Genomic DNA, 27,256 nt, shown 5'->3' on the forward strand with positions numbered 1-27,256 from the left:
GGGGCGGTGCTGCGGGAGCACCGGGGGGCTGGGCTCGGCGGCGCCGCGGGGAGCAGGTCGGTCTGACACGAGGTGCTGGGGCCTGCACGGGGCTCACACCGGGGCTCCTTCGGGGCTCCCTGCGGGCTTATACTGGGACGCTCTCCGGCTCTTTCCGGGGCTCACACCGGGGCTTTCTCCGGCTCTTTCCGGGGCTCTCTCCGGCCCATTCCGGGGCCCATACCGGGGCTCTCTCCGGCCCACTCCGGGGCTCACACCGGGGCTCTCTCCGGCCCATACCGGGGCTCTCTCCGGCCCACTCCGGGGCTCACACCGGGGCTCACTCCGAGCCCGCTCCCGGATCTGCTGGGGCTCGCTCCGGGCTCACCCTGGGGTCATTACCGGGGCTCGCACCGGCCCCGCGCGCCGCCAGGGGGCGCGTCGGCCCCAGCGCCACGGCGGGAGGGGCGGGGCTCGGCTCAGGCCACGCCCTCTCTTAAAGCGCCGGCGCCACATTGCCCGCCGCCCCCTGCCCCATGGCCCGCCGCCCCCTGCCCTGCCGCCCCCTGCCCCATGGCCTGCCGCCCCTTCTTCCTCTGCCCCATCCCCAGCAGGAGCTGCCATCAGGGCACCAACCCCCCCGATCCACCGTACGGGGCCAGCGGGGCCAGGCCAGGGCAGTGCAGGACCCTCAGGGTTGTTTGGGAGGGGAGAGGGGGGACATCCCAAGGTGGCGGGGGCAACAGGGAGCTCTGAAAGGACCAGGAAACCCAACAGGGCATGTGATTAACACCGGGAAATCACCCGGGCGTGGCGTAACGAGGTGGCGTGACCCACTCATGGGATCGTGGGCAACAAGGAGAGGATTCACCATGGGGGAGAGCGAAGGCGGGGGGTAACCATTAGTTAGGTCAGCCGCGGGGTGTGATGACCTTAAAGGCCTTTTCGAACCCAAATGGCGGCTGTGCTGCCCCTGCCAGGCAGAAACCCGGGGGGTCTCCATCCCCACGGGCCCTTGCTGGGATAGTTGCAGACCCCCCCGCAGCCTGTCCCCGGGCTGATGCTCCTTGGCGATGGCCCCCCAAGATGGCCCCCAGGAGGGACAGGAGGCCCTGGCCTCCACTGCAGGCCCCTGATTGGCTGAGCTTCGCCTCTCCCACGCCTGATTGGCTGAGACGGCTGTGGACGCTGGGTGTTCTCAGCTGCAATAGGCTGTGGGGGCTCCCCTGATTGGTTGCAGCCTCACGTCTCTTTCACCTGATTGGCTGAGGTGGCTGCAGCCTCATCTCTCCTTGTCTTGATTGGCTGCAGCCTCATCTCTCCTCAACCTGATTGGCTGGGGCCGCTGTGGGGCCGCCGTGGGGCTGCCCCCCAACAGGTGGGTGGGCTGCGGGCTCCAGACCCCTCCAGCCGTCCCGTGGCGGCACCGAGCGCCGTTCCCGCCCTCCGGCTTCGCAGCCCTAATCTGCCAACATTTGCGCAGGCGGCCCTTGGCCCAGCTCCACTCTGGGGAGAGAAACGCCAGTTTCGGTGAACGTTCACCTCGACCGAGGCCCGTCCCACAGCAGCCACGGCCTGGCCAGTGAGGACAGAAGCCACTTAATGGCACCAAGAAGATCGGTGAGACCAGTTTTCACCCAAGAACACATATACACACACAGAAACAGGTCCCAGAGAAGGAGAATCCACCTTGGCTGTGACCCGCTGCTCTGGGGACCTGCCCCACCCTGCTCCCCACCTTGGCCTCTCCCTCCACCGCTGCCCCCCGGTCAGGGGCAAACAGCCCGTGTGACCCCCCGAGACCCCCGGGTTCCTGCATCACCCTCAATGCTACTCTCTTTTGGGGGGAGTAACAACATAACCCCCTACATTTTTTGGGGTGCTGACCACCTTTCCCCATCACCACAGGGGGAATCGGGGGTCCCAGCACCCATCCCAATGGACGTGGCTCCCCCAGGCAGGGTATTTCCCCCTCCCCACCCGAGGATCCCTTCCCGGGGGAGGTGGATAAGCCCCCTCTCAAACTAAGCGACGCGCATCCCCGGGGTGAAATAACCCCTTGGGGGGACCTTGGGTGGAGGAGCCGGGCGGGGACGGGACCAGCCCCGACCCTGCGCCCGCCCAGTCCCCGCACGGCTCTGGGGGTCGGGGCGGGGGGAGGGCTGCCCCGCACGTCCCCATCGCCAGCTCCCCCCGCAGCTTTGTTCCCAGTCCCGAGGGCGGGCCCGTCTTGCCGGGTGGGTGGGGGGTGTGAAGAGGTTGAGGAGGGGGTTGTAAGGGGCTGGGGGGGGTGTGGGGGAAGAGGCGGGCGAGGGGGGATGAGGGGCGGCCGCGGGGCCGGGTGAGGAGGAGCCGGTTTTTACATCCCTTCACGTCAGCCCTTGCCTCATTCCCTCCTTCTTCTTCCTTCCTGCGCACCCAGCGCCGGGCCCGCCGCCGCCCCGGGAGCCAGCGGTGAGTCGTGTCCGTGCGTCCCCGCGTCCGTGTGTCCCCGCGCCGGGATCCCCGCCCTCCCGCCCCCCGGAGCCCCGCGGGGGGACCAGCAGTCCACAGACGGGGCCCCTGGGATGTCCCCGACCCCTTTTCTCCCCCTCACCCCTCCAGCTTCCCCGCCGCGGGGACGGGAGCGATGGCGGCGGGAGGGAACCGGGCTGGGTTCGGGGGGGTCCGCTCCGCACGTGGGGCCGCCCCCCCCGCCCCTGTCGCCGCTCACAAACTTTCTCCGAGAAAGTTGGGGTTTTTTAGGGGGGAGAGGGGTCTCGGCTCCCGTCCGCGGGGTCGGGACCTGTTGAGGGAGGGAAGGAGAAGCGGCGGCCCCCGAGGGTTTGTCGCCTTCCGCCCCGGGCCGGGCTTTGCTGGGGGGGGCTCTGGGGTGTGTGTTTTGGGGGGGGGGACCCCGCGCAGGTAACGCGGCTTCGGGCGGGGGGAGAGGGCGGTTGTGGGGTGGCAGCGCTCCGGGGCGCCTCGGCCGCCCCTTCTCTCCCCCCCTACTCTTCTCACGGGGGTGGGCGGACAGCTGGGTCGGGGGGGCAAAGCCGGGGGTTCTGCCCGCTCCCGAAGTTTGGGGGCAGTTTGCAGGTGCTGGGGTCCAGCACGGGGGTGGCTGCCCCAGCTGAGCCCCCCGCATGTGCAGCAACAGGGAGAAAGTGCCACGGGGGGGTGTGGAATGAACCGGGGGGGCGGGTGACCCTGTGAGCGCGTCCTGCCCCGTCCCGCACCCGGCCGGGCCCTCTGCTGCTTTCTGTCCGAGCTCGCCCAGTGTCAGGACCCGGGGTGGCCCCTGGCAGGGTCTGGGGGCACCGGGGCTGCTTTGTCCTCTGGGGGGCCAGGGGTTTGCCGGCGATGCCCTGGTGTAGCCCTCTGTTCATCAACAGGATGCAGCAGTTTCATTAGTTGTAATTAATTACTCAATCATTAGCCGTTTCTTTGTAAGCAACTCGGAGGAGGGGGAGTGATGGGAGCAGGGGGTGGCATCCCACAGCCCGACCTCGGCTCGGTGGCTCTGGCGTTGCCCACAGGAACCGGCCTCGCGTCGGGGTCTCCGCACGCACCGTGAGGGTCTCATCCCCTCCTGTCGTCCGGGCTGGCTGCAGCCATGGCAGGGGGGTAGGGGCTCTCAGCGTCCTCTTTGGTGGCCCTGGGGTCACCAGTTCCAGTGGGGAGAAGCAGCTGTGGCAGCAAACACCTCCTGTGGCAGGTCCCCCCTGCTGCCGCCCCTGGGCGACAGCCCCCCACCCGCATCCCCCAGGCACGTCCCCTTACTGGGAGCCACCACAGCAGAGCCCAGGTCAGGTCCCAGCAGGGCCGGGCTTCTCTTCTGTGAGGAGACTCCTGTTAATGCCCTCTTTGAACAGCAGCCACAGTATATCCCTAAAAACAGTGAATTAGATCCCAGCAACTGCAGCTCCGCCATGCACCAAGAAACATTCCTGACTGGTGTTGGGGCGTGGGGGGGCTTGGAGGGTCCGATGTGGGGGGAACTGTGGCATCTTCCCTGGGCTCCTCTTGTTCCTGTGAGAACAGGGTTTGGTTTAACTGCTGGAAAGTGTTTGTAGTTGGTTTTACTGGACCGCAGTGCACAAGGGTTTGTATTGATAAAGGGTTTTGGGAAACACCATGCAGGGGGGTGAGCTGGGAATGGCGAGGGACGGGCAGACGGCAGGTTTGTACCGGCAGGAACCCTGTGAGCCTGGACAGTGCCCACACTCCTCATGTTTACTTTGCATTTATTCTTTGTTGAGCAGCGCACCCTGATTCCACGTCCACTGGAGCATGGGCTCCTCGGCACCATCCTCATGGGTCCCATCCAGGGTGTCCTGTGGGGCCAGGACTGGGCCAGGAGCAGGGAGAAGGCTGAGCCCCCCACGGTGGCCAGCACGAGGGTCTCCTGCCCGTTCTCTTGCTTCTGCTCCCTGCGCCCCACTGCCTGGGGTTGGTTTCCCTTGACCCAGAACATCTCCTCCTGTGCCAGGACAAGCCAGAGTTAGGGTCCCTGCTGCAGTCCCCAAGCCCGTCCTGCAGGGCTGGACCTTGGGGACAGGGGACTGTGTTCTGGTGCTGTGTGTTTTCCCTTTGTCCCCCTCTCCTTGAAGTGAGGTGTTTTGGTAAAGAAGTGACTGGGGGGATGAAGACTCCTTGTTTTTTAGATGCCAGGTCTCCTGGATTGCTGCGAACATTCCTGAGCGGGAAGAAAAGCCTCATCTCCCACCCTTCCTTCCTTCCTTCCTTGGCCACCTCTGATCTCACAGCAGAGAAAATGAGGGGGCAGGCAGTGTCCAGGTTGCTTGTTAGTGTGTAGGGCAAGAAAAACTTGTGGAAAGTTCATGTGGAACTTGGTGAGCCTTGCAGCTGGGATAAAAAAAAAAAAGATAACAAGGTGATGGAGAGCAGCAAGGGCAGGAGCTGGATCAGACCAAGGTGCAGCCCAGGGCCATCAGAGATGTACCAGTGGGTTCAACCCAAGACATCATTTCTCGTTTGAAATGGACAGATTCCTCTTTGAGGCTGGGGACCCAAAGGAGTTTGTGCAAATCTATGGGAGTGAGACTGGGAGTTGGGGGGTCTCACGGGCAGCGAGTTAGAGGGTCTGAGCTGGCAGGACCTGGCTGTCCCTGGAGCAGGGTCTGTGTGGGGTGTTGGGGCATGGAGGGGATCGGGGCGTCCCTTGCTCCAGCTGCCAAGGGCTCCTGGGGGATGAAGGGCCTTGGGGGGGTTTGGCAGCAGGCTCAGCCACGCACAGCTTGGAAACACAGCATGGCCAGCAGGAAACTGGTGAAATGGTGACTGCCCCAAAAAATGGCACTTCTTGCCAAAAGTGGCTCAGAGGAGGGAAAGGGCACGGGTTGGAGGCTCCAGAGCTGTAGGGAGAAACTCAGCTTTGAGGGCAGGTGGGTGTGAAATGGGTGCTGTGACATAGTGTGACAGGAACGAGTGAACTTGGTTAAAACCAAACTTCTCTTTTTCACCCGTTTCCCCTCACTCTGTTCTGCGGGCCCTGCACCCTGGCGGGCCCTGCCTGGAGCAGCCAGGGAGTGACAGGCACAAAGAGGGGTTGACTAAGAAGGAAGTATCAGTCAGTCCTTTAAAGGCTTCATCTCAGTGCAGCTGTTTGGGGAAGAATGTGCTTTAACTGGGGAAGCAGCACGTGGACTTGTTCATTGTTTTACTTCCACATCTCGTGGATGTGAAGCCACGTTTCTGCTTTGTACAGGGTGTGGGTCCAGGTGGTGGGAGAGTCAAAAAGGGGAATTTTGTGGGAAAATGAATGGCAGGTGGAGAAATGAACCTGTTGGGGCTCCGTGTTCCACTGTATCTTTGACACCCTCCCCTGGTGCTGTGCCGTGTCACACAGCATGCACGGTGGCAGGGCTGGGTTTGTCCCCTGGCTACAGCCAGGATGGGCTGGGATAGAGCTGGGATTTGCCCCAGGCAGGCAAAGCTCCCCAGGGCTGGAGCACCCTGTGGGCCACCCAGTGGAGGGAGAGGAGGGGGAGGAAGGACAGGCAAGAGCTGCAGGAGGAAGAGCACTCGCCGGCTGCCTCTAAATTTATCTTTCCTGTTGCTTTCAGCCTTGTCTCATGTTTGTGCTCCTTGGGTCTGGGTCACTTCTCCCCTTGCTGCCCTTTCTCGTTGCTCCTCTGTAGTATCCAGCTCTTAAAGAGCTCCCTGTCCTTTCCCTGCTTTTTCTGTCAAATCCATAATTCTGTTGGTTCTCTCTGTGTGGTGTTTTTCCCTCGGTCTGTTCTCGTAGCCCTGTGCCCATGCTGGGGTCTTGAGGCTTTTTGAGTGGGTTCAAGGGGAAGCCCCTGGCTGGGGGTGTCAAACACTGGGTCAGGGGCTCCCAGTATCCCTGGGCACTCCCAGGAGCAGAGATTTGATTTGGGCCATGATAAGCCCTCCTGGGCATCCTCCCAGACCTTGCCAGGCATGACCTGGCAGGTACCAGGGATATCCAGGCCCAGCCCGGCCAGCAGCTGATGTTGGGCAGCTGCTGTGTGCCAGGGATGCTGGCTCCCCATGTATTCCAGATGGGTATTCTGGGGAGCTGGATGCCATTCCAGCTAGGACATTCATCCACAGGGACTGTAGGACTCTCCTTCCTTGTGGAGGTCTTTCCCCTCTCAGTACTGATCCCTCAGCCATCTGAAATGGGGGCACCACAACGTCTGAACTTTAGTACCTCTGTGCCCTGTGCCAGTTGCAAAAGATTTCAGGTTTTTTGAGCCGTCTGTGAGTTACAACTTTGAGGCACTGATCAGTCCCCCTCCTTGGTGCACCCATGGGCTTTGCTCCAGAGATGTTGGTGTTTATTCCTTGTGGCTGTTCTGAGCCGTCAGCCTTTGCTCACAAGTCTTCTGGGTCCACCAGCTCATTGCTGGCTCCTGGCGCAGACCCGCGGCCAGGGTTTGTGGGGACAGGACAGGTGTCCTCCAGAGAAAAAATAACACTTCCTAGAAGACAGAACTGTTGGGAGAACTGAAAGAGCCCTTCCTGCCCGTGGTGCCAGGCATCTTTGCTGAATTTCTTCTCATCCTTCCCCATTTTATGCCTTGGCCGTTCAGATCGTGAAGCCCATCAGGGTAATTGCAGAACTCGTCTGCAGAGACCGGGCCTTGATTTATGGGGGCTTGAGTGGTTTGCTTTCATTCCATGATTATCAGCAAGGGACACATATAAGGAAATTATTTCAACAGCTGAATATTCCGTATATTTATAGGACTTTCTTGCTGTAAGAAGAAAGAGTGCAAAATGCAGCAATTAAGCAGATGGTGATGGCAACAGGGACTGGGGTGGGTCAAGCAGACTCGACGTGAGCTTTGCCCTCGGCGCTGCCATGGTGAAGGCAAAGTGTTAGACAAAACCAGCCTGTGGACGCACCATAAAATATTTATTAAGATGAGTTAAAAGTACAAACATTCCCTCCCCTCTTGGTCACGGCCAGTGTTTGTCCACAGTGTTTTCCACTGTATCCCACACTAAGGTCTTTCCGAGCACATCGCCTGGGGGTGTTTCGCCCCCAAGTGTGAGATGGGGGCCCTGGGCATCGTGCAGGGTGAGCCATGATGTGTCCCTGCCCGAGGGTCTGGCTGGAGCTCCAGGAGAGCAGAGGTGTGTCTGGCATCGCCCTGCTCCCTGCTGCTCCACCCAATGTGTTTTGGGGCTCAGATTCCAAAATCCGAGTTCCTCCTGCCCTGAAGCCCTCGGGAGGTGAGGGACAGCCCGCACGGAGCCTCCGTGCAGGAGCCTGGCTGCAGAGATCACCCTGGGGGCTCTCAGCTGGGTCAGAAGTGGAACCAAATATAACTCAGCTTAAAGAAAAAAGTAACCCCCCAGAGCTGACCCTCTTAGGCTCTCAAAGAGCCTGAAGTTACACACACAGCAGGTGTTTTCTGCAGCGCCCAGCCCGGAGCTGCCGTGCCTCCCGTTATCCCTCTCCCAGCACACCTGGGGCCTCCCGGCTCGCAGGTGTGTCCCACGTCAGTCCCTGCCCCTGTGGGCTCGGGTGTCACCTGTGACTGTCCCAGCTGCCTCATCCAAGTCATGCCAGGCTCTGTGCCCCAGGATTATTTCATTTAACGACAAATTTTGGTGTTTTGGAGGAGTGTTCCTGGGGCTGGGGTGTTCAGGACCAGGGCAGGGCCTAGAGAAGGGTGTTGTGATGTGCAGACACCAGGGCCTGGAAACCTTTTTGCTGAGCTTCAAGGAAGTGAAAGCCATGTGGGGTGTCTGTGGGGTTCCCCACAGAGCCCCGGGCACAGCTGGACTCAGCCCTCAGCTGGCATTTCATCAGGGACCCCCTGCCGGATCCCTCCCGCTCTGTCCATCCCAAAACCATTTCCAAACACGCTTTGCTGAGCTGCTCAGAAGAGGATGTGAAACCCCTCTCACCCATGGAGCTGAAAGTCCTGTGGTGTGGGCAGCTGAGCCCTCCATGCTGGTGCAACAGTCCTGCTTCCACGAAGGGAGAGATCCCCTTCTGCCTCCCCTCCAGTCCGTGGGCCCCAGCGAGGTGCCCCCACGGTTTGTTACTGAGCTCCTGGCCCCGCCAGTGTTCCCATGAGCTCTGCAGGGAGGTGCCCGGTGCTGGGGGATTCCTGGGGACAGCGAGTCCTGCCTCCCTCAGCACTGCCCGGGCCTCAGGACGGCTCCTCAGGGACCTGGTCCCTTCGCTGGGAGCTGGTGTGCCTGGGGACAGCCCGGGGGCCGCCGGGCATTGGTCGCTGCTTTCTCCAAAGCCTGCAAATGTGGAGCTGAAGCAGGAGACAGTGGAGCATTCCCCTTGGCCCCTCCTTGGAGCAGCACTGGGTATTGCTGGGCTCTGGGAGCTCCCACGGGTTGTACCTGGGGAAGATCCAGTCAGGTATTAATTAACGTGCTCAAATTACACCCTGTAGGCTACAGCCCCCATATCACCCAGCCCATGAGGTGATGGTGGCCGCGGGGCAGAGCAGCCCCAGCCCCCCGGGCACGGTGTCCCTGCAGGGAGTGGGCAGCCCTGGCAGTGCTTGGGGACCCTCATGTCCCCAGCATTGGGAGTGGCACTTTGGGGCACAGAGGGGGGGGTTTCCCTGCCTGCTGTGCTGAGGTTTGGGTCTGTGCTCACGCCAGGGCCATCAGTCACCATCTCCCCCACACCGAGGGGGCTGGGGACTCATGGGGAGCATTTCCCAGCCATTGCTCAGCTCTTGGGAAGACTGAGCTTGTCATTGCAGTCACGTGTGGTCCAGAGTGTCCACCTTCCTCCTGGCCTTTTGCTCCAGCTGGAAATTTCTGGCTGCTGTGAGCGGATCTGGGCAGTCCCCGTGTCCCCCCTTCTCCATCCTCACAGCCCAGCGCAGGACAGAGCCTGGCAGCTGCCATCCTGCCTGTGCCTGGGCAAGCTCCACACACAGGGAATGTAACAAGTGCATGAAAATTGTTCCTAAGGCTACAGCCAGCTCTTGAAAGTGGGACTGCCTGCCCACTGCGGGGGGTCTTCCCTCTGTCCTCCCACCCCACGAGGCCATTTCACTTCCCACCGGGCAAGGCCTGTGCCCTTCGGGGTGGCTCACAGTTCCCTTTGTCACATTATTGGCTGTTTGTTCCCTTTTACAGCCAGGCAGCGGGTCATACACACTGGGGTGCTGGAGCTCCTGCTTCTGTGCCGTTCCTCTGACCTCCAGCCACTTTTATTGCTCTGCTTTGAGGTCCCCACAGTTTATCATTAACCCCCAGCACAGGGGGGGTGCTGAAAGGGGGGATGCTGAGGGGGGGATGCCGAGTGGCTGCAGTCTGGGCTCTCACACAGGAGGGTCATCCCCCCCTGCCTCGGGCTCGGGGTGCTGGGGGGTGCAGACCCTCAGTACAGCCTGTCTGGCCCCTCCTGGTTTGGGGAGGGCTGCAGGTGCTACCATCTGCTGAGGGGGTTGGGGTTTGCAGGGTGTGGGGTGCTGCACTGACATCCACCCACCCTTCGCACAGCGCCAGGCCCCCAGTTTTGTGTCTGTCCTCACTGTCCCTCAGCTTTCTTTGCAGGGTTTGACCCAAATCTCCGCTGGCCTCCCATGGCCACGCTTGTTCCTACAGATCTGTTCTCTCCAGGTGTTTGTTCCATGTTTTTTCATCGGGATGGCAAGGTGGCTTTTCATCTGGGTGCTGGTGGCCAGGCTGGGCACTTCCCAGAGCAGAATTTAATTTACTTTTTTTACATATCTGTGTGTGATCACTGGGAGAGGTATTTTTAAAAGTAGCTCAGCGTCTCTTTCAGGGAGTTAGCAGAGAGTAGATTTATTTTCTGCTATGCTGAGAATTAACTCCCCTTTTCTTCCTCTTCCCTCTGCCCCCGCTGGAAAGAGAGAGAATGCAGAAAAGAAGAAAGGATTTACATTGTGGTGGTGATTGGCACAGGCTGTGAATGAGAGGTCATTTCATCTGGCTGTTTCTTTTCAAGCGCTCTTTTTTCCATGCACACTGTATTCAGGCTGGGAGCATTCTTTCTTTTCAAAGCTTCTCTGTCTGTCTCTCTCTTCCCCCTCCTTTATTTTTCATCCCTTTTCTTTACTTTTGCTGTCTTTTCATTCTGTTTTTCTCCACCCCCTTGGGGCTCCATTTTTTTCTTTCCTCTTTCCTCTATTCAGTTCCTTTTTTGAAAAGCTCTTCTATTTTGGGAGAGGAAAGGGAGTATGTTGGAGAGAAGTCGTTGCAGCAAGGAGGAACTTGAAAGTCTTTCTTCCCCCTGTTTATTTCACTTTAAAGCAAAAAATTGTTTTCCAAGGGAGAGGCAGGTTTCTGTGTGGAGGCTTTGAGGGGTGGCCAGGGTGGGATTTCTCCCTGCTCCATCCATCCCAGAGTGCAGATGAGCACCCAGAGGAGCTCTGAGGGTCAGGGGTGATTTTGGCTGGGCTGTGGGAGGGGGGTCCAGGCAGGAGCAGCCCCTCGGTTCCAGCCAGGCTCACCCTGCGCCTTTGGACACCAATTACTTGTGTTTAATCTCTGTTTGTCTCTGGGGCTCCTGTGTGAGTCAACGGCAGCATTTTAGGACATGGTGGGACAAAAAGGTCTGGAAGCAAGATCCCAAGAGCTCGGTGATACTGGGAGGAGGACGACGGGTGGGGACAGAGAGGCCACATTCGGGTCATTTTGAGGGGAACGTTGTCCTTGCACAAGGGGCCCATGGGAAGGGTGGGTTGTGCCAGGGAGCAGTGCTGGGTCCCCAGGGTGGCTGTTGGCCATGGACAGCCACTGCGTCAGGTCTGGGGGACGTGGGGCTTCAGGGTGCTGGGGGTCCCATGTGTTCGGCCCTCCCATGGTGGGAAGGGTCTCTTGCCCATCCGTAAGACCCTGGAGGTTGTAGCTGGGCCTCAGGGGATGTCCCTGCTCAGCAGGACAGGGCTGGTCCCCAGGGCTGGGACACCCTGGGTGCAGTTTGGTGCCACCCTGAAGCAGAGCTGCCCAGGCACCAGGGCTTGGTGCTGCTCCCTGCTTGAGCTGTGGGGTTTCCCAAAGCAACACTGGGCTTGTGCTGAGCATCAGGCACTGGGGGATCCTGGGGGGTGTGAGGAGGGTTCCTGGGCCCCCCAGGCAGTGACTGCCAGGGGTTTGGTGTATGGCTCCAGCTGCTGCAGGAGCCAAGTTCTTGTGAGCCCTTGGAGCTTCCAGCATGGGCTGGGGCTCAGTCGGTCCCTGCATGGTGGTTTCCTAAGGAGATGTCCCTGGTACCCTGGTGGCAATGACCCTGCTGTGACAGGCCCCTCGCTGTGCTGCCCTGTCAGCCCTCAGCCCCTGCCCCCCCAGCAGCCCATCCCAGGCAGCTCTGGTCCTTCCCGCAGCCCCCCGGCCGAACTGACACAATCGGGACACAGATTCCCTAACACATCCTCCCCTGGGAATTGTGGCCTGGGAGCAGGTGGCTCGGGATCTGGCTGCCCGATCCAGAGTGTCTTTGTGTGGGAGGAGAGTTCTGCTCCCTGTGGTGCGAGGGGCAGTGGAGGAAAGTGGCAAAGGCCTTGCCAAGGCACAGGAACTCTGTCGTCCCTGGGCAGAGGGTGACCCGGGGCTGGGGTGAGGGCAGGGGGCCTGAGCCTGAGGCGAGTGGCAGAGCAGCTCGAGGGGCTGGTGGCGTGGCCGTTAATGAAGTAGCTGGTTTTTTAAAGTGAGATTCAAATAATTGTAACCCCCAGACAGCGAAGACATTGGAGGAGATGAAAAGGGAGAGAGAAAGAAAGGAAGCGAAGGACAGAGGTTTGGAACAGGGAGGGAGATTAGGAGATAGATGAAAGAGAGAGGAGAAAGATAAGAGGGAGAGAGGGGACAGATCTCCAGCTCGAGATGGGCGTTGCCAGGGAAACGGGAAGAATGAGGGAGCAAGGGAGGGATGGAGGAGCAGAGGGTGCTGGGGGCGGGGAGGGATGGAGGGATGGAAGGGTGGAGGGAGAGAGAAGCAGAAGGATGGAGGAGTGGAGCGATGGAGGGATACATGCACGGAGGGATGGAGAAGTGGAGGATGCAGCAGGCAGGCAGGGACGAATGGACTGAGGAACAGCAGGATGGAGGGATAGAGGAGGAAAGTGGGTTGTCAGCAGAAGGGGAAGCAGGAGCAGGATGTCCTGGGCACGTTGGTTCTGCAGCAATGGTAACCTCCAGGTGTTTGAAGAATTTTCCTTTTTCCCTTGTGGAGTTTGCTAACAGCCTGCTGGCTGCAACCATCAGTAGGGACATAAGGGTTGGGGTCAGAGTCACTGGCAGAAGCATCCGGGGATCGGGAGGGCTCATCCTGCTCTGACAGTGGCTGCTGCTCCTGTCCCCAGACACTGGCTGTCACAGCTGCCTGAACCCGTCATTCTCCCCAGCTCCATTTTCCACCTAATCTTACTAAAAGATGCAATCTGTATCACACTGCAAACTGTGGGCTGTGTCCTTTTTTGTTCTTTTTCAAATCCAAGCCCCCCAAGCCCGTATCTCCTCCACCCAGAGCCCCTCCACACCGGGTCATGTGTGTCGCTCCGTGCCAGGAAGCGCATCCACGGCGCAGGGCAGCACTTCTGCTTTCTCACCTCCTCACGACGAGTGGTTTTGGGTTTTTTTTCTGTGTGCTAGAGAAATCATTAACAAGTCTTCCTTAAAACATGGAGTTAGATACTATCTAACGTGGAGACAGTGACTGGATGAATTGAACAATCGTTTTGGCTTCTTTGAGAGCTCAGCCCGGCCCCTCGCGGGCCCTTTCCCGTTCCTCAGAACTTTGGCCTGTTCTTTAACACCCAGTTTATCCGTCGGTTGTTGGTTGTGAGGACAAATGCTCTGAATGGCTTCTATGAATAATTTCAGTTGCTTGTTGTGAATTTCAGGGAAAACAGTTTTTCTGCTTAGAATTTTTTTTTCTGGGGCTTTGAGCAGCTTCATGTGAAAACCACAAAAAAAGATGAAAGACTGGTTTTTCCTTTATTAAATTTAAATGAAAGCTTCTTTTAAGAAAGGAAGCAAACTCAAATCAAAGGTATTCTCGCAAACATTGCAGATCTGTTGATCAGCCATTTTCTGTTGAAAACTGTGGAGAAGTTTTAACGCCCCCCACCCCCAAGGGTCACCCCATGTGCCCAAATTCACCTGTCATCTTCAGCCCCAGTTTTAGGTCAGGCTCAAGCCCAGCACCCCAGGAGCTGTGGACAGTGTGGGGCAGCCTGTGACCCCCCCAGTGCAGGTGCCCTGGGAGGCTGCAGAGGGGTCACACAGTGGGGGTCCCACAACAGGTGTCCTGTAATGGAGATCCCACTGTGGGGGATCCTGCAAAGGACTCCTGTGAAAGGGCTTGGCAAAGGGCTCCCACAAAGGGGTCCCACCAAGGGCCTTCTGCAGTGGGGGTCCCACAAAGAGGGTCCCACAAGGGTGTCTGGCAGCCACACAGCCCTGGCAGTGCCATCCATGGGGTGGGAGCCCACCAGGGCACCAAGAGGTGTCTCTCCCTGGCTGTGGCCAGTACTGGGATATGGGCTGAACCCCCATGGGGACTGGCTGTAGGGCAGGTCTGAAGCCAAGGAACTCTACAGGAGGTGCCTCCACCCACCCGGGACAGCCTGATTGCATTGCTGAGGTTGCACCATGGATTTTCTGTCAGTGGGGAACAAGTCCTGAAGGTCCTCCCAGGTGGCTGCTGGGTTTGTCACACAGCCGTAATGCCAGCACAGGGGTGGAGGTGAGCTGGAGGAGATAAGGCTGCTGCTGGTGCCAGCTGGGCCCTGGCACTGCTTGTGTGCCTACACTCACCTTCTAATGGAGCAGAGATAAGATGGGGCAAGGAGGCTTCTGGCAGAGGGGGGTTCCTGCTGCCAAAGGGAAATCTCATAGAACCCGTGGAGTTTGGGTGCTCTTGACTCCTTATCCTGTGGGAAGAGCAGCAGACGTGGGCTTTGATGATGAAATGGAGCTTGATAGGAACAAGGGTCCTTGTGCTGCTGCAGAGAAGGACAAGTCTGGTGTGAGAGTCAGAGGCTGGGGTTAAGGATGAAGCAAGAGAGGTAAATAGAAGTAAAACCACCCAAGGAAGTGAAAGTTATGTAAGAAATAAGTATTGTATGTGCCTAAAGACTGGCAGATGACAGAGGAGCTGTTGAAGGCTCCAAGGAGGTGGCCAGGATGGGCAGGAGCACAGGGATGTGCCAGGGCAGAGCCAGGATCTTCCCAGCTACATTGAGAAAGACGGGAGGAGAAGAAAGATCACAGGGAGACAAAAACTTCCTGGAGTGGGAGGAGAAATGCTGAAAGAAAACCGAGTTTCACAAGGGCTGGGAGTGGCTGGTGCCACCCTGGGTGCGTCCTGCCCACGAGTGTCAGAGATGGGAGATGGGGATCAGGGGGCCAGGAGGTGGGGATGTGGGGACTGGAATATGGGAATAAGGGGACCGGGAATGTGGCATATGGGGCTTTTGGAGGGGATGCCAGCACATGTGTTTGTGTAACCCCTCGTGCAGGAAAGGGGTGGTTGTGCGAGTGTCTCCATCAGCAAAGGAGCCAGAGAGCACCTGACCCTGAACCAAAGGGTTTGGTTGAACCCAGGGAGGGTCCAGTCCTCAGCCAGGGCACATGGCAGGGATGGTGAGACCCTGCCAGCCAGAGCCACGGGAAGGATCTGGAGCCTTGAGCCAGGGAGGATGAGGAGTTGCTCTTGTGTTGCTCCTGAGATCAGTATTAAGACACGTTTAATGCATTTTCTGTTCTGATCTGAGAGGAGGGACAGAGGGATGAGCTGAGCACACAGAACTGGTGAGGGAATGGGGGGTATTGGTGTGGAGAAGTGTGAAGGTGGCAGATGGAGCAGACCCCTCCCAGCAGTGGGGGGCACGGCAGAGGGGCGTGGTCCCTTGGGGTGGGGAGGGAGGACAGGGAGCTACAGAAATGTGTGATACCCCAAAGCCAGGGAAAGCTAGAAAATCAGCACCCGCAGCAGAGCCCAGCCCACAGCTCGGCTGTGCACCAGCCTGGTCATGGTCACACCTGCAGCTCTTCCTCAAAAATAGATCTCAGCACTGCACCTAGGGAGCAGATATGGACTTTGCCCTGGGAGTTGGGATGGTCAAAGAGAAGGACAGGGCAAGCAGAGCACAAAGACACACACGCCTCACGGGGCAGCTCCATCACTGCCAGGGGTCAGCAGGGCACGGGTGTGCTCCAAGAGGAAATCTGAAGGAATCAGTGTAGTAGCAGATTTCTGCATAGATTATTTTTTTTTTTTCCCCCTGAAAAGTTTTGAATTTGTTGAAAAATGGGGTGATTAAATTTGTCACTGCTGGTACAATTGTTTGTTGGCAACCAAGGAGAGCCGGGGTGTGAAAGGCGAGCAGCTTGTGCCTGGTGCAGAGCCCAGTGGTGGGAGGGAGGAGCAGAGGTTCCCTGAAGGGTGTCAGGAGTGTTTCCTTTGGGAGCTGACATCCGTGACCCACCCTGGCTTGGCAGCATGTTGGGAAACAGCATTTCCAGCCAGCTCTGCTGGACTCAAAGTAAGTGAGATGAGAAGTGAAACCGAACCAGCTGTCCTGCTCCCCGTCCTCCCCCTGCAGTGCTGGGGCAGCTCAGTGGCCTCAGGTTCCCGAGCAGCAAAGCTCCGTTCCTGGGGTACCGGGGTTCCTGCCTTCTATGGAGAAAAGTGCAAAGTGTTTTGTGCAACGTAAGGACTTTATTTTCATCCTGAGGCCCAGAGGAGTGGAGCTCTTCCCTGTTCTTGGGAGGGCCCCACAGTAGGAATCTAGGCCTCACTCTGTTTTGGGATGGGTGGTGTTAAAACACATTGGTGCTGGTCTTGGGAGCGTGTTGTTCCTCCAGCCCCCCTGCCCTTGGTGCTTCTACTCGGGGAAGGGACCCGGAGCTGGGCTGGGGGGTCCAGCTGGCACCTCCTCAGTGGTGGAGACATTGGGGGAGCAGCTGGGTCCTGGGACCCCTCTGCCCTCCCGGCGGCTACTGCGGGACCCGTGGTGCAGGATGGGTGGCCTCGACCCCCCCAGGGGCCCTGGGGCTGGCACTGCCCATCACCCCCACTGGCAGCACTTGGGGCCGGGCGGTCCCAGCCCGGAGGGTCCTTGCAGGCGAGGGGCAGCCGTGGGGCCGGGCTGCGACCGCCTGCAGCCGCTTCCTCGCCTGCTCCCTCCTCTTCCTCTTTTTCCTCCCCATCCTTCCTCCCACCCTTCCTCCTCCTCCCCCCGCTGCTGCCCTCCCCCGCTCCTTCCTTTGTTTCGCTGCCTCCGCACTCCTGCTCCCCCCTCCCCATCCTCCTCCTCCCCCCATCCTCTTCCACCTTCTCCCCCATCCTCTTCCTCTTCCTCCCCATCTCCTCTCTGCCAGTTCCTCAGGGTTCTACACTGGGGGCTGGAGGTGCGAGGGGCTGAAGCTGTCCCCCTCCCCTCCTTTTCTGGCTGCCCTCCCCTACACCACCCCCACAGCGAAGGGATGCCTGAGCAGGCAGGGATGCTTGGCTGAGACCTTCCTCCCATCCAAGCAAGGGCTGGGGCTTGAGGGTCCTGGGGGCCATGGCTGGAGGGTGCCAGAGGCCAGAAGTTGCTGGAGCTGCTGGCAAAGTGCTTGGCTGCCATGGCAGGGCAGAGGGAGCTTGGGCACAGCAGCATCCATGCAGGCACCAGAGGATCCGCTCACTGGGTGCGTCGGTCCCTGGGTCGAGGGTGCCCAATCTGGTGGCCAGGTCTGGCTCAGACGGGAGGGATGCTGAGAGAGGACCCGGTACCCTGGGTGGGTGCTGACTCTGTGACGTCAGGGTCTCTCCCCTCCTCTGGCCCTTCCCCTTTTCCCCCTGGTCCTTCTCCCCATCCCCATCACTCCCCCTTCCCCAAAATGATGTGTGCCAGTGGTGACCTGGTGGCCACAGGGAGGACACAGAGGCCACCACCAGACAGAGGCACAGTCATCGTGGCTGTGCAGGAGCCAGCAGGAGCAGGCAGCTGCCTGTGGCTTTGCCAGCAGCCCTGATGTGCTCCGGCAGCTCCTGGTCCCGGCAACCCGGTGGGACACGGCGTGAGGGACGCGGCGAGCACCAAGGGGACAATATGCTGGTAAAACAGGGTTTCTCCTGGCAGGGAGCAGGTGTTGAGCCCACGATTGCCTCTCGCGCCGTGTAGGAGCTCCTGGGACTGCAACATGATCGGGTTTAGAGTTTATTCCTGTTTTACCTCCCCCATAGGATTCCTCTTTGTTGTAGCTGCAGAAATAATTATATTTAGGAGAACATCCTTCACCGCAGGAGGAAGCAGCAGCCTCCGCGCTTGCGTCTGGTGACAGCTTCCCGCCTGTCCTCATGGGGGCTGCTGTGGGGTGGCCACTGGGAGCCACTGCACCCGGACCATGGGAGTCTTCGGTTGGCTTGGATCAGGGGAGCTGGGCATTGCTGCTCAGGCTCCATATCCTTCCCGGAGCCTTTCCCATCCTCCCTGGGGCATGTGGGGGGCTGGGGGCCGCCAGGTCCCTGTGTGGGCACCAGCAAGCCAAGCATGGGCATGTTCTCAAGGTGCCAATTTAATCCTCTCGACACAAAAGGGTGTTGTGGGCAGGGAGGTCAGAGCAGTGGGGGGTCAGAAGGGGCTCGTGGGGCGTCATTCCATCAGTCTGGGGGTTGCTGGGGACAGTGGTCAGGAAATGGATGACATGGGGGTGAGCCGCTGGCAGAGCGAGGGGCTGGGGGCTAATACCACCTCTCTCCCTCCCCAGCCATGGCAGTGTAGGCAGGCGGCGGGAGATGGATCGGTTCAGCGAGTGCGGGACGCAGACGGAGGCGGTGGTGGTGCTGTCCCTGGCTCAGGCCGCCGTCCTGGGCCTGGTGTCTGAGAATGAGCTGCTCGGGGCCACCGTCAGCCCCGCCGGCTTCTTCCCGGGGCTGGATGGGGACCTGCCAGACACAGCAGTGCCCGAGCCTGGGGAGCCGGAGGGCGAGGGGCCAGAGGAGGAGGCCTCGGAGGCAGAGTCCTCCCTGGAGAAGCACGCCCGGAGGAGGAAGCGGCCTCCGGTGAGGCTGATGCCCAAGGTCAAGTGCGAGAAGGTGGAGGAGGACGAGGTGGTGTACGAGGTGACCATCACCGGGGAGGAGGAAGAGGGTGAGCAGCAGGACAGCCCCCTGCCCTCCACCCAGGACCCCAGCCCGGAGCAGGCAGTGCAGAGCAGCTCCCTGAAGATGATCGACCTCAGCGCCTTCAGCAGGAAGCCCCGGCGGCTGCGGCACCTGCGCCGGCACCCGCGCCAGGAGCCGGGGGGCACCGACCTGCACCTCGGGGAGACCCCCCCGGCCGAGGGGGGCACAGCGGGGTCTCTGCGGACCCGGTGCCCCTTGGAGGCAGGTGCCCCCTCCCCCGGTGAGGCTGAGGCCCCCGTGCCAGCATCCCCTGAGCTGGTGAAGAGCGAGCAGGGCTTGGGCTGGCAGGAGGCAGGGGAGCTGGAGGCGGCAGGTGCCACCAGCGAGCGCAGCAAGAAGGCGCAGCTGGACAGGCTGGACATCAACGTGCAGATCGACGACTCGTACCTGGTGGAGGCTGGGGACCGGCAGAAGCGCTGGCAGTGCCGCATGTGCGAGAAGTCCTACACGTCCAAGTACAACCTGGTGACCCACATCCTGGGCCACAACGGCATCAAGCCCCACTCCTGCCCACACTGCAACAAGCTCTTCAAGCAGCCCAGCCACCTGCAGACCCACCTGCTCACCCACCAGGGCATGCGGCCCCACAAGTGCGAGGTGTGCAGCAAAGCCTTCACCCAGACCAGCCACCTCAAGCGGCACATGCTGCTGCACAGCGACATCAAGCCCTACAGCTGCCAGTTCTGTGGCCGGGGCTTCGCCTACCCCAGCGAGCTGAAGGCCCACGAGGTGAAGCACGAGAGTGGCCACTGCCACATCTGCGTGGAGTGCGGGCTGGACTTCTCCACCCTCGCCCAGCTGAAGCGGCACCTGGCCGCGCACCAGGGCCCCACGCTCTACCAGTGCCTGGAGTGCAGCAAGTCCTTTCACTACCGCAGCCAGCTGCAGAACCACATGCTGAAGCACCAGAACGTCCGGCCCTTCGTCTGCACTGAGTGCGGGATGGAGTTCAGCCAGATCCACCACCTCAAGCAGCACTCGCTCACACACAAGGTAGGGGACGGGGCGCCCAGGGGGGCTGCCCATGCTGTGCCCTCGCAGGAGATGTGCTGGCTCTGGATGCAGGTGCTGGAGTGGCCCAGTGCCCTGAGTCCTGGCCAGCCCTGGGGATGGAGGGTATGGTCAGAGGCCCTCCTGGCTGACATTCTTTAGGGGTCATTAATTAGCAGTGGAAGAGCATTGTTACAGGCAGGGGTCCTGGGGCGGTGCAGCCACCATTCTTGCTGGGGGTTTCTATCCTTGGGGGGGCGGCTCAAACCTACTGCAGGTGTTGTAGCCGGGTGACCTGGGGGATTCCAGCCACGTGCTGTGAGTGAGGGGCTTGCCTTTTCCAGAGGTTATTTCAAGGGGGAGCAGTTGGCCAGAGCTGGGGAGCAGAACCAGGTCTCCCAGCCGGGCTTACAGTGCCCATCCAGCCATGCTCCCTGTTCTGGGCTGGCTTGGGCAAGGGTCTCCATCGTCTCCCGAGCCAGGTTGGCTGCTGTACGGCTGCAGCCCCTTCCCATGGGTGCTGCTTTGCTCAGCTGCTCTCACTGCAGCAGCACTGACCTGATCCTGGGATTTCCAAGTGCTGCAAGTACATTCCTAGGGCAAGTGAGACCATATCTGGGGCGAGGCAGAATCTTGCCTGCAGCAGGACTGGGCAGGGGGAATTGCCCCGGGGCAGCACAGGGCTAGCCCCAGGCCCTCAGCAGAGCCCCCTGGCAGCGCCATGCCCTGTCCCCCCCTCTGCCCGGGACTCAGCTCTGCCCCTGCCCATGGCTCTCCAACCCCTGGCAGGGTGTGAAGGAGTTCAAGTGCGAGGTGTGCGGGCGGGAGTTCACGCTGCAGGCCAACATGAAGCGGCACATGCTGATCCACACCAGCGTGCGGCCCTACCAGTGCCACATCTGCTTCAAGACGTTTGTGCAGAAGCAGACGCTTAAGACACACATGATCGTGCACTCGCCGGTGAAGCCGTTCAAATGCAAGGTACCCTCGGGGCCTGGGGGGGTGAGCAGATCCGGAGGCTGAGCAGAGCCGGAGGCTGAGCAGAGCCGGGAGGGTGCAGTGGGCTCCCCGGCCAGGCTGGGTTGAGTGCTGAGTCGCACAAAAGCAGTTCTGTGATGCCTCCCTCTGTTCACGCGGGCAAACAGCTCGCCCAGATGCCTCTGCTCAGGCTGCGCTGGAGAAGGACAGTCGGTTCTTCTCTGATGTGCTGGAGATCCCAGCCATCCCAGCACAGCATTCCTGAGGCCTCCCACCCCAGGGGGGAGGAGGGAAGTGGCCCCATTGCTCTTAGAAGTTGGTGGGAGCACTGGGGGCAGGAGCGAGGTCTGCTCCGCGAAGCCCAGGTCCCCGCGGCAGCCCTGGCTGACCCGGGAACGCTGCCGGCAGGTCTGCGGCAAGTCCTTCAACCGCATGTACAACCTGCTGGGCCACATGCACCTGCACGCTGGCAGCAAGCCCTTCAAGTGTCCCTACTGCTCCAGCAAGTTCAACTTGAAGGGCAACCTGAGCCGGCACATGAAGGTCAAGCACGGAGTGATGGACATCAGCCTGGACAGCCAAGGTAGGTGCAGGCTGTGCTGCTCTGTCACAGGCTGGGGGCTGGGGTCTTCTCTGCCACAGCCCCTTCTGGGCTCTCGATGGCTTCGGGTTGCTGCTGGCCCTGCACCTTCGTGCCAGTCCATCACTGCGTGTCCCTGTGCTGAATCCTAGATTCTATGATGGAGCTGGCTGGGGCTGACCATGCCGAGCTGGACGGGCAGCAGGAGATGGACGACTTCGAGGAGGAGAACTCTTACGGCTATGGGGGGGTGGACAACCCCTCGGACGAGCATGCCCTGACCCAGCAGGCCATGAAGGAGATGGCATATTACAACATGTTGTAGCTGAGGCTGGAGGAGGCTGCCAGGGCCCTGCCTGGCATGGTGAGAGAAGCTGTTGCTGGCGAGCTGTGGCACCGCCCAGGAGGCTCCAGCCCAGCGCGGTGACAGAGAAAACAGGGAAGGCCAGGAAGCCCTGCTGGGGTGAAGACAGGACCGGGGCAGCAGTGGCTGCTGGCCACAGGCACACTGAGTGCTCAGCTCCTGCCACAGCCTCGACAGCCTCAGCTAAGCTCTCACCATGGCTGGGCCCTTCCCTCCTCCCCAGGGAACACTGAGCTCTGGCAGCTCTCCTGCCCTTCACTCGGCCCCACGGCACATGGCAGGCCGGGACCCCCAACCTCGCCCCTCCTCCAGCACCCGCAAAGCTGCAGGGGAAGGCATGTCCCAGCCTGATGAGCATTACTAATTGTTCTACCTCCTGGTGCAGCCCGGTGCCCCGGGGGGCAGAAGCCCCTCTGCCCACCGCAGGAGGGGGGTTTGCATTTCTCACCCTTCCCCATCTCTGTCCCACATGCCCTGGCTGGGGCAGAGCTGCGGGGCCGCGCGAGGCCACGGGGCACACACAGAGCAGAGTATTTTCTTACAAACTAGTGGCAAAGCTCAGAGGACACAGCAGCTCTGGGTAGGGAGCAGCTGCCGCGAGCGCAGTATTTAAAGGAGGGCAAACCCTGTTCAACTTGAGCAAATGATGGTATTTTGAAAGTAATTTATTTTTTTCAGACGTGCCGCGTGGTTGGATTTATCTTTTCACTGAGTTCAGTTTCCTTCAACCAATGTGCTTTGTAAACCTGTGTGATGTGTGTGGTCTGTGGGGGGTGCTGAGGGGGCTGTGGTGGTGCTGGGGGGGCTGGTGACCAGGGGGGATCACACTGCTGGTGGGACAGCTGAGCACTGACACCTCCCCATTGCCCCCCAAAGCTGCTCCAGGGCTCAGGAAAAGGCTTTTGCTGGGGCAGCCTCAGGGGGTGTGGGGGAGAAAGAGGCCAGGGCAGCCATGGGGGTGGCAGCTGGAACCAGGACCCCCATCCCAGCTTCCCACCTTCCCTGCTGTGAGGCAGGGGCTGGGCAGCACCTGCAGCATCACTCCTGTGCTAGGCAGAGCCCCAGAGGGCACCGGTACTCCCATACATCCCACCACACTCCCCATCCCACAGCACCATCCACCCCATCTCCAGAAGCCCCAGGATGGGTCTGGGGGGTGGCACCCCCTGACCCCCACCCCACAGCCCCCTCCATGCGCCCCCCCCAACTACCTCAGTCCCTTTACCAAAAAGCTGGCACATGCTTTTCCCCACCCCAGGCCAGGTGAGACCCCAACCCTGAGCCAAGGGGACTTGGCTGCTGCCAGTGGCAGCCCCAGGCAGTGGGATGAGGTGGGGGTCCTGGGTGGGTGCCGTGCCACTCCAGTGTGCCGCCCTCGTGGACACAGAGCCACCAGCTGCCCTGCAGTGCTTTAGTTCTTCACCTCCTGGGTGTGAAATGTTCAGCAAGAATTCAAATAAACACCAGTTCTTCTCCCCCTCCCCACGTCTCCACCCCAAGATATCCGTGCCACCACCCCAGTGGTGCCACCACCACAAGATCTGTGCCACCACGACAAGCCACAGGACGGTGAGGTGTTTAATGGCTGCTGGCACCGCGCGGTGGGAGGGTATCACACATGGGTCAGCATGGGACAGACCCCCCTGGGCCCCCCCCAGCCATACACATCCCTGCTAGAAAAGCTTTAAAAACACTCGTTAGAAAACTGCTTATAAAAATTGACTGTTCCTGAGCCATGTCGGTGGCGCCGGGTCCTGTCCCTCCGGGTGACACAGGGGCTGGGTAGCCCCCAGACCCTCCTCTACTTGCCCAGGGCTTTGTCCAGGTTGTTCTTGATGGCGTCCAGGAAGTCGGTGGTGTTCACAAAGTGCTCGTTCAGCTTCACACTGTGGGTGGAAAGAGGGGCTGGAGGCGTCCTGCAGCCACTGGGGTCCCTGCCTGCCCCCCACCACAGGCCCATCTAGGGGGCAGAGCCCATCTGGGGGGCAGAGCCCCTCCAGCAGCCCAGCCATGGGGGCGGGATGTGATCCCTGCATAGCCACGGGCATGGCCGGACGCCACGAACCATAAATAAGACACCCTGAGTCCCCAGGGACCATGTGGTGGCCATCCAGCATGGCCAGCTGGCCCTTGTGGCCAGCAGCCACTCCACCCTGGAGTAACATGTACTTGGCCAGGCCGTGGATGCAGCCAGCGAGGTCCTTGGTCATCGTCCCACTCTCCACTGTCTCCACACAGACCTTCTCCAGCGTCTGAGCGAACCTGGGGATGGCAACACCAGCCACAGCTCCAGCAACACCAGCACCGTGGAGTTCTACCAGGGCTGGGGACTCCCGGTGCCCCCACCCCACTCACTTGATCAGCTCGGGATTGGAGTCCAGCTTGCCCCGGTGCTCCAGGCCCCGCGTCCAGGCAAAGATGCTGGCGATGGGGTTGGTGCTGGTGGGTCGTCCCTGAGGGGAGAGGGGGGCTCAGCCAGCAGCCCACTGCAAGCCCCCCAATGCAGGCAGCGCCCACCCACCTTCTGGTGCTCCCGGTAGTGGCGGGTGACGGTGCCATGGGCCGCCTCTGCCTCAATGGTCTTCCCGTCCGGACACACCAGCACTGAGGTCATCAGCCCCAGGGAGCCAAAGCCTGTGGAGGGACGGGCAGGTGGGCGACTGTGCACAGCCCACCCCACAGCACCCCAAACTGCCCCAAACCACCCCACACCTTGGGCCAGGATGTCAGACTGCACGTCCCCATCATAGTTCTTGCAGGCCCAGACGAAGCCGCCGGAGGACTTGAGCACCTGGGCCACCATGTCGTCGATGAGCCGGTGCTCGTACCAGATCTTCAGCTTGTCGAACTCCGTCTTGTAGTGCCTGGGGGCCCGGGCGGGCATCAGCTGTGCCCACCAGGTACCCCTGGGACCCCTGGGCAGCCCCCCCCAGGGCAGCTCTGCCCCCCAGCTCCTCTCAGCCCATACTTCTCAAAGATCTCCTGGAAGATGTCCTTGAAGCGCCCATCGTAGGCCTTGAGGATGGTGTTCTTGGTGCTCATGTACAGAGGCCACTTCTTCTGGATGGCGTACTGGAAGCAGCTGTGCGCGAAGCCCGAGATGGACTGCGAGGGAAGCACGTGGATCCCTGTGGGACCCCAAGCCTGCCAGCCCGGCCAGGTGCCCCAGGGACAGCAGGGCACACTGCCCCACAGGGACCCCGTGCTGCCCTCAGCCCCCCCATCACCTCGTCTGTGTTGTACATGCCCATGCCCACGCCGCCGCCGGGGAAGTTGAACACCTCCCACTCCTTCACTCCGCTGCCGTCCTTCGGCGTGAAGACCAACTTGAAGGTCCCTGACTTGCCCACCACGAAGTCAGTGGCTTTGTACTGCGAGGGGCAGGGCAGAGGGTCAGGCAGGGTCTGGCAGGAGCTGCCGAAGCCCCCGCGCTGCTGGCAGCCCCCACGCTGGGCTCACCTGGTCACCGTGGGCATGTCTGCCGATGGTGATGGGCTTGGTCCAGCCGGGCACCAGGCGCGGGATGTTCTTGCAGATGATGGGCTCCCGGAACACCGTGCCCCCAAGGATGTTCCGGATGGTGCCGTTCGGGCTCTTCCACATCTTCTTCAGCTTGAACTCTATGGCGTGCAGAAGTGAGGGACCTCCCGCCGGGCACAGCCCCCACCCACCGCCCAGCCCCTGCCAGCCCCCCCGGCTCCTCTGTGCCATGGGCCGATGCCAGAGCCCGCTGCCAGGACAGCCAGGGAGGGACAGCTGGCACGGGCTCGTGACTGGCACCGGGCAGAGACCCTTCTGTCCCTGGCCCCACACCTGCAGGGTCCCCACAGCACCCCCAAGCCCCCCAGGGTGTGTGTGGAGGGGCACAGCTCTGAGCCTGAGGCCCCCAGCCCATCAGAGACTTGAGCCAGTGGGGAGGAGGGACACTGATGACCAAGGGAGCTGGGCACACACAGGGGGCTCAGCACCCCCTCGCCCCCTGCCCACCTTCCACCCTGGCTTCATCTGGTGTGATGGTGGCACACTTGACAGCCACGCTGTACTTCTGGGTGGCCAGTGCCGAGTCGATGGTGACCTGATCATCTGTCTTGTCCCGGTGAGGCAGCCCCAGGTCAAAATACTTCAGCTGGACGTCCACGTTGGGCAGGATGAGCTGGGGGTCCAGAGAGTGTCAGGGGGGAGACCCGGGGGTGGGGTGCCCGGGGGGGTAGCACCGTGCACCGTGGCACAACCAGCCCCAGCCCAGCCCTGCCTGCTGGCTTGGGATGGCCCCCCCTGCCCAGGAGTGTCCCCCCTTCCTGGGACAGTCCCCCCTGCTCAGAATGGTTGCCCTGCCCAGGATGGTTTCCCCGCCTGTCACAGTCCCCCCTGCCTGGGACGGTTCCCCCTGCCCAGGACCCCCTCACTTCCAGATCCCACCGGAAGTTCTTGCTGGTTTCACCACCTGCTTCCTGCGGACGGAAGGACATACGGACAAAGGGCAAACGGGGAAGGCAGGGCCTGCCTGTCCCCTGCATGGCACCCGCCCGCTCCCCTGCTCCCCAAGCAGGACCCCCCCTCACTTTGTCCTTGATGAAGGCCCAGATGATCCGTGTCATCTCGTCTCCATCCATCTCCACCACCGGGTTGGCCACCTTGATCCGCTTGTTGGCATCTGGGGAGCAGGGGGTGTTAGGGGCGCGTGCCTGGACCCACGGCTCCGCACCCGGCTTGGGGACAGGCCACGTCCCATGGGGACCACGAGGCCCATCCAGCACGGCACAGGGCGGGGCGCAGGGCGCGGCACAAACCCCGCTGGGGTGCAGACTGGGGTGCACGTCCCCCCTGCACCAACCCAGCCTGGGGGTACGTGAGGGTGCAAAGCGGGACCAGGACCAGGGGCAAACCCCTCCGGGGGCCAAACCTGGCTGTGGGTCGGGCTACAAAACCCCTGTGGGAGCGGGACCGGGGGCAAACCCCTCCGGGGGGTGGGGCGCCGGGTGCAGCTGGGCTGCAAAAGGACGCGGATCTGGGACCCGGGCCAGGAACGAGCCCTTCAGGAGGCCAAAAGTGGCTGCGGGTCGGGCGGGAAAACCCCGCGTGGGACCAGGACCAGGAACCACCTCCTCCAGGGTCAACCCGGGCACAAGCTGGGGTGCAAACCCCCCCGTTGGACAGGGAATGGGGGCAAACCCCTCTCGGGGATGGACCCGGGTTACAGATGGTTCCACGTGGAACTGGAAATAGGAGCAAAAACTTCTGAGGTCCAAACCTGGCTGCGGGTCGGGCTGCAAAACCCCCGCGGGACCGGGACCGGGACCAAACCCCCCCGGGACCAAACCGGGCTGCAAACCCCCCCCGTGGGACCGAGGGAAAATCCCTCTAGGAGTCAAATCTGTCTGCGGGTTGAGATGCAAAACCCCCTGTGGAATCGAGACCAAGCCGCTCCCCCCCCCCCCCCCCGGACCAGACCCGGCTGCAAAACCCCCCGTGGGTCCGTGACCGGTTGCAAACTCCCCAGGGCCGGCTGCAAGCGGGGGCTACGGCTCCAACTACTCCCCTCCCAACCCTTCCTGGGGGCGGAGCAGCCTCCCTCTCCGTCCCCAAGGACACGGGGGGCTTCTCCCCCCAAGGTGACCCCCCCACTCACAGTGTCGCCGCTGCCCCACGGCGGTGGCGGGGAGGGCGCTGCGGGGCAGGAGGCCGAGTGCGGGGGCGGCGCGGAGGTAGCGGGCGGCCATGGCGGGGCGCGACGGGGCGGACACGACGGAGGCGGTGGCGGCCG

General features: G+C 61.2%; 2 protein-coding genes across 2 annotated transcripts; one reads left to right on the forward strand and one right to left on the reverse strand.

The window, feature by feature from the left end:
* Positions 1 to 15: 15 nt before the first annotated feature.
* On the forward strand, positions 16 to 22,237 carry ZNF710 (zinc finger protein 710). Its single transcript, XM_051628887.1, has 7 exons — positions 16 to 56; positions 1,463 to 1,599; positions 2,402 to 2,433; positions 18,163 to 19,573; positions 20,360 to 20,551; positions 20,957 to 21,131; positions 21,281 to 22,237. The coding sequence occupies exons 2-7, from the start codon at positions 1,582 to 1,584 to the stop codon at positions 21,451 to 21,453; spliced, it is 2,001 nt and encodes a 666-aa protein (XP_051484847.1). The 5' UTR covers positions 16 to 56; positions 1,463 to 1,581; the 3' UTR covers positions 21,454 to 22,237.
* An 815-nt stretch (positions 22,238 to 23,052) lies between these two features.
* On the reverse strand, positions 23,053 to 27,256 carry IDH2 (isocitrate dehydrogenase (NADP(+)) 2). The gene is made up of 11 exons (XM_051628893.1): positions 27,122 to 27,256; positions 26,055 to 26,146; positions 25,480 to 25,645; positions 24,952 to 25,112; positions 24,720 to 24,863; positions 24,461 to 24,597; positions 24,205 to 24,356; positions 24,014 to 24,126; positions 23,848 to 23,945; positions 23,662 to 23,754; positions 23,053 to 23,378 (listed from the first exon to the last, which is right to left on the reverse strand). The coding sequence occupies exons 1-11, from the start codon at positions 27,210 to 27,212 to the stop codon at positions 23,294 to 23,296; spliced, it is 1,332 nt and encodes a 443-aa protein (XP_051484853.1). The 5' UTR covers positions 27,213 to 27,256; the 3' UTR covers positions 23,053 to 23,293.

Source organism: Apus apus, chromosome 10, assembly GCF_020740795.1.
Source record: "Apus apus isolate bApuApu2 chromosome 10, bApuApu2.pri.cur, whole genome shotgun sequence".
Lineage (NCBI taxonomy): Eukaryota > Metazoa > Chordata > Aves > Apodiformes > Apodidae > Apus > Apus apus.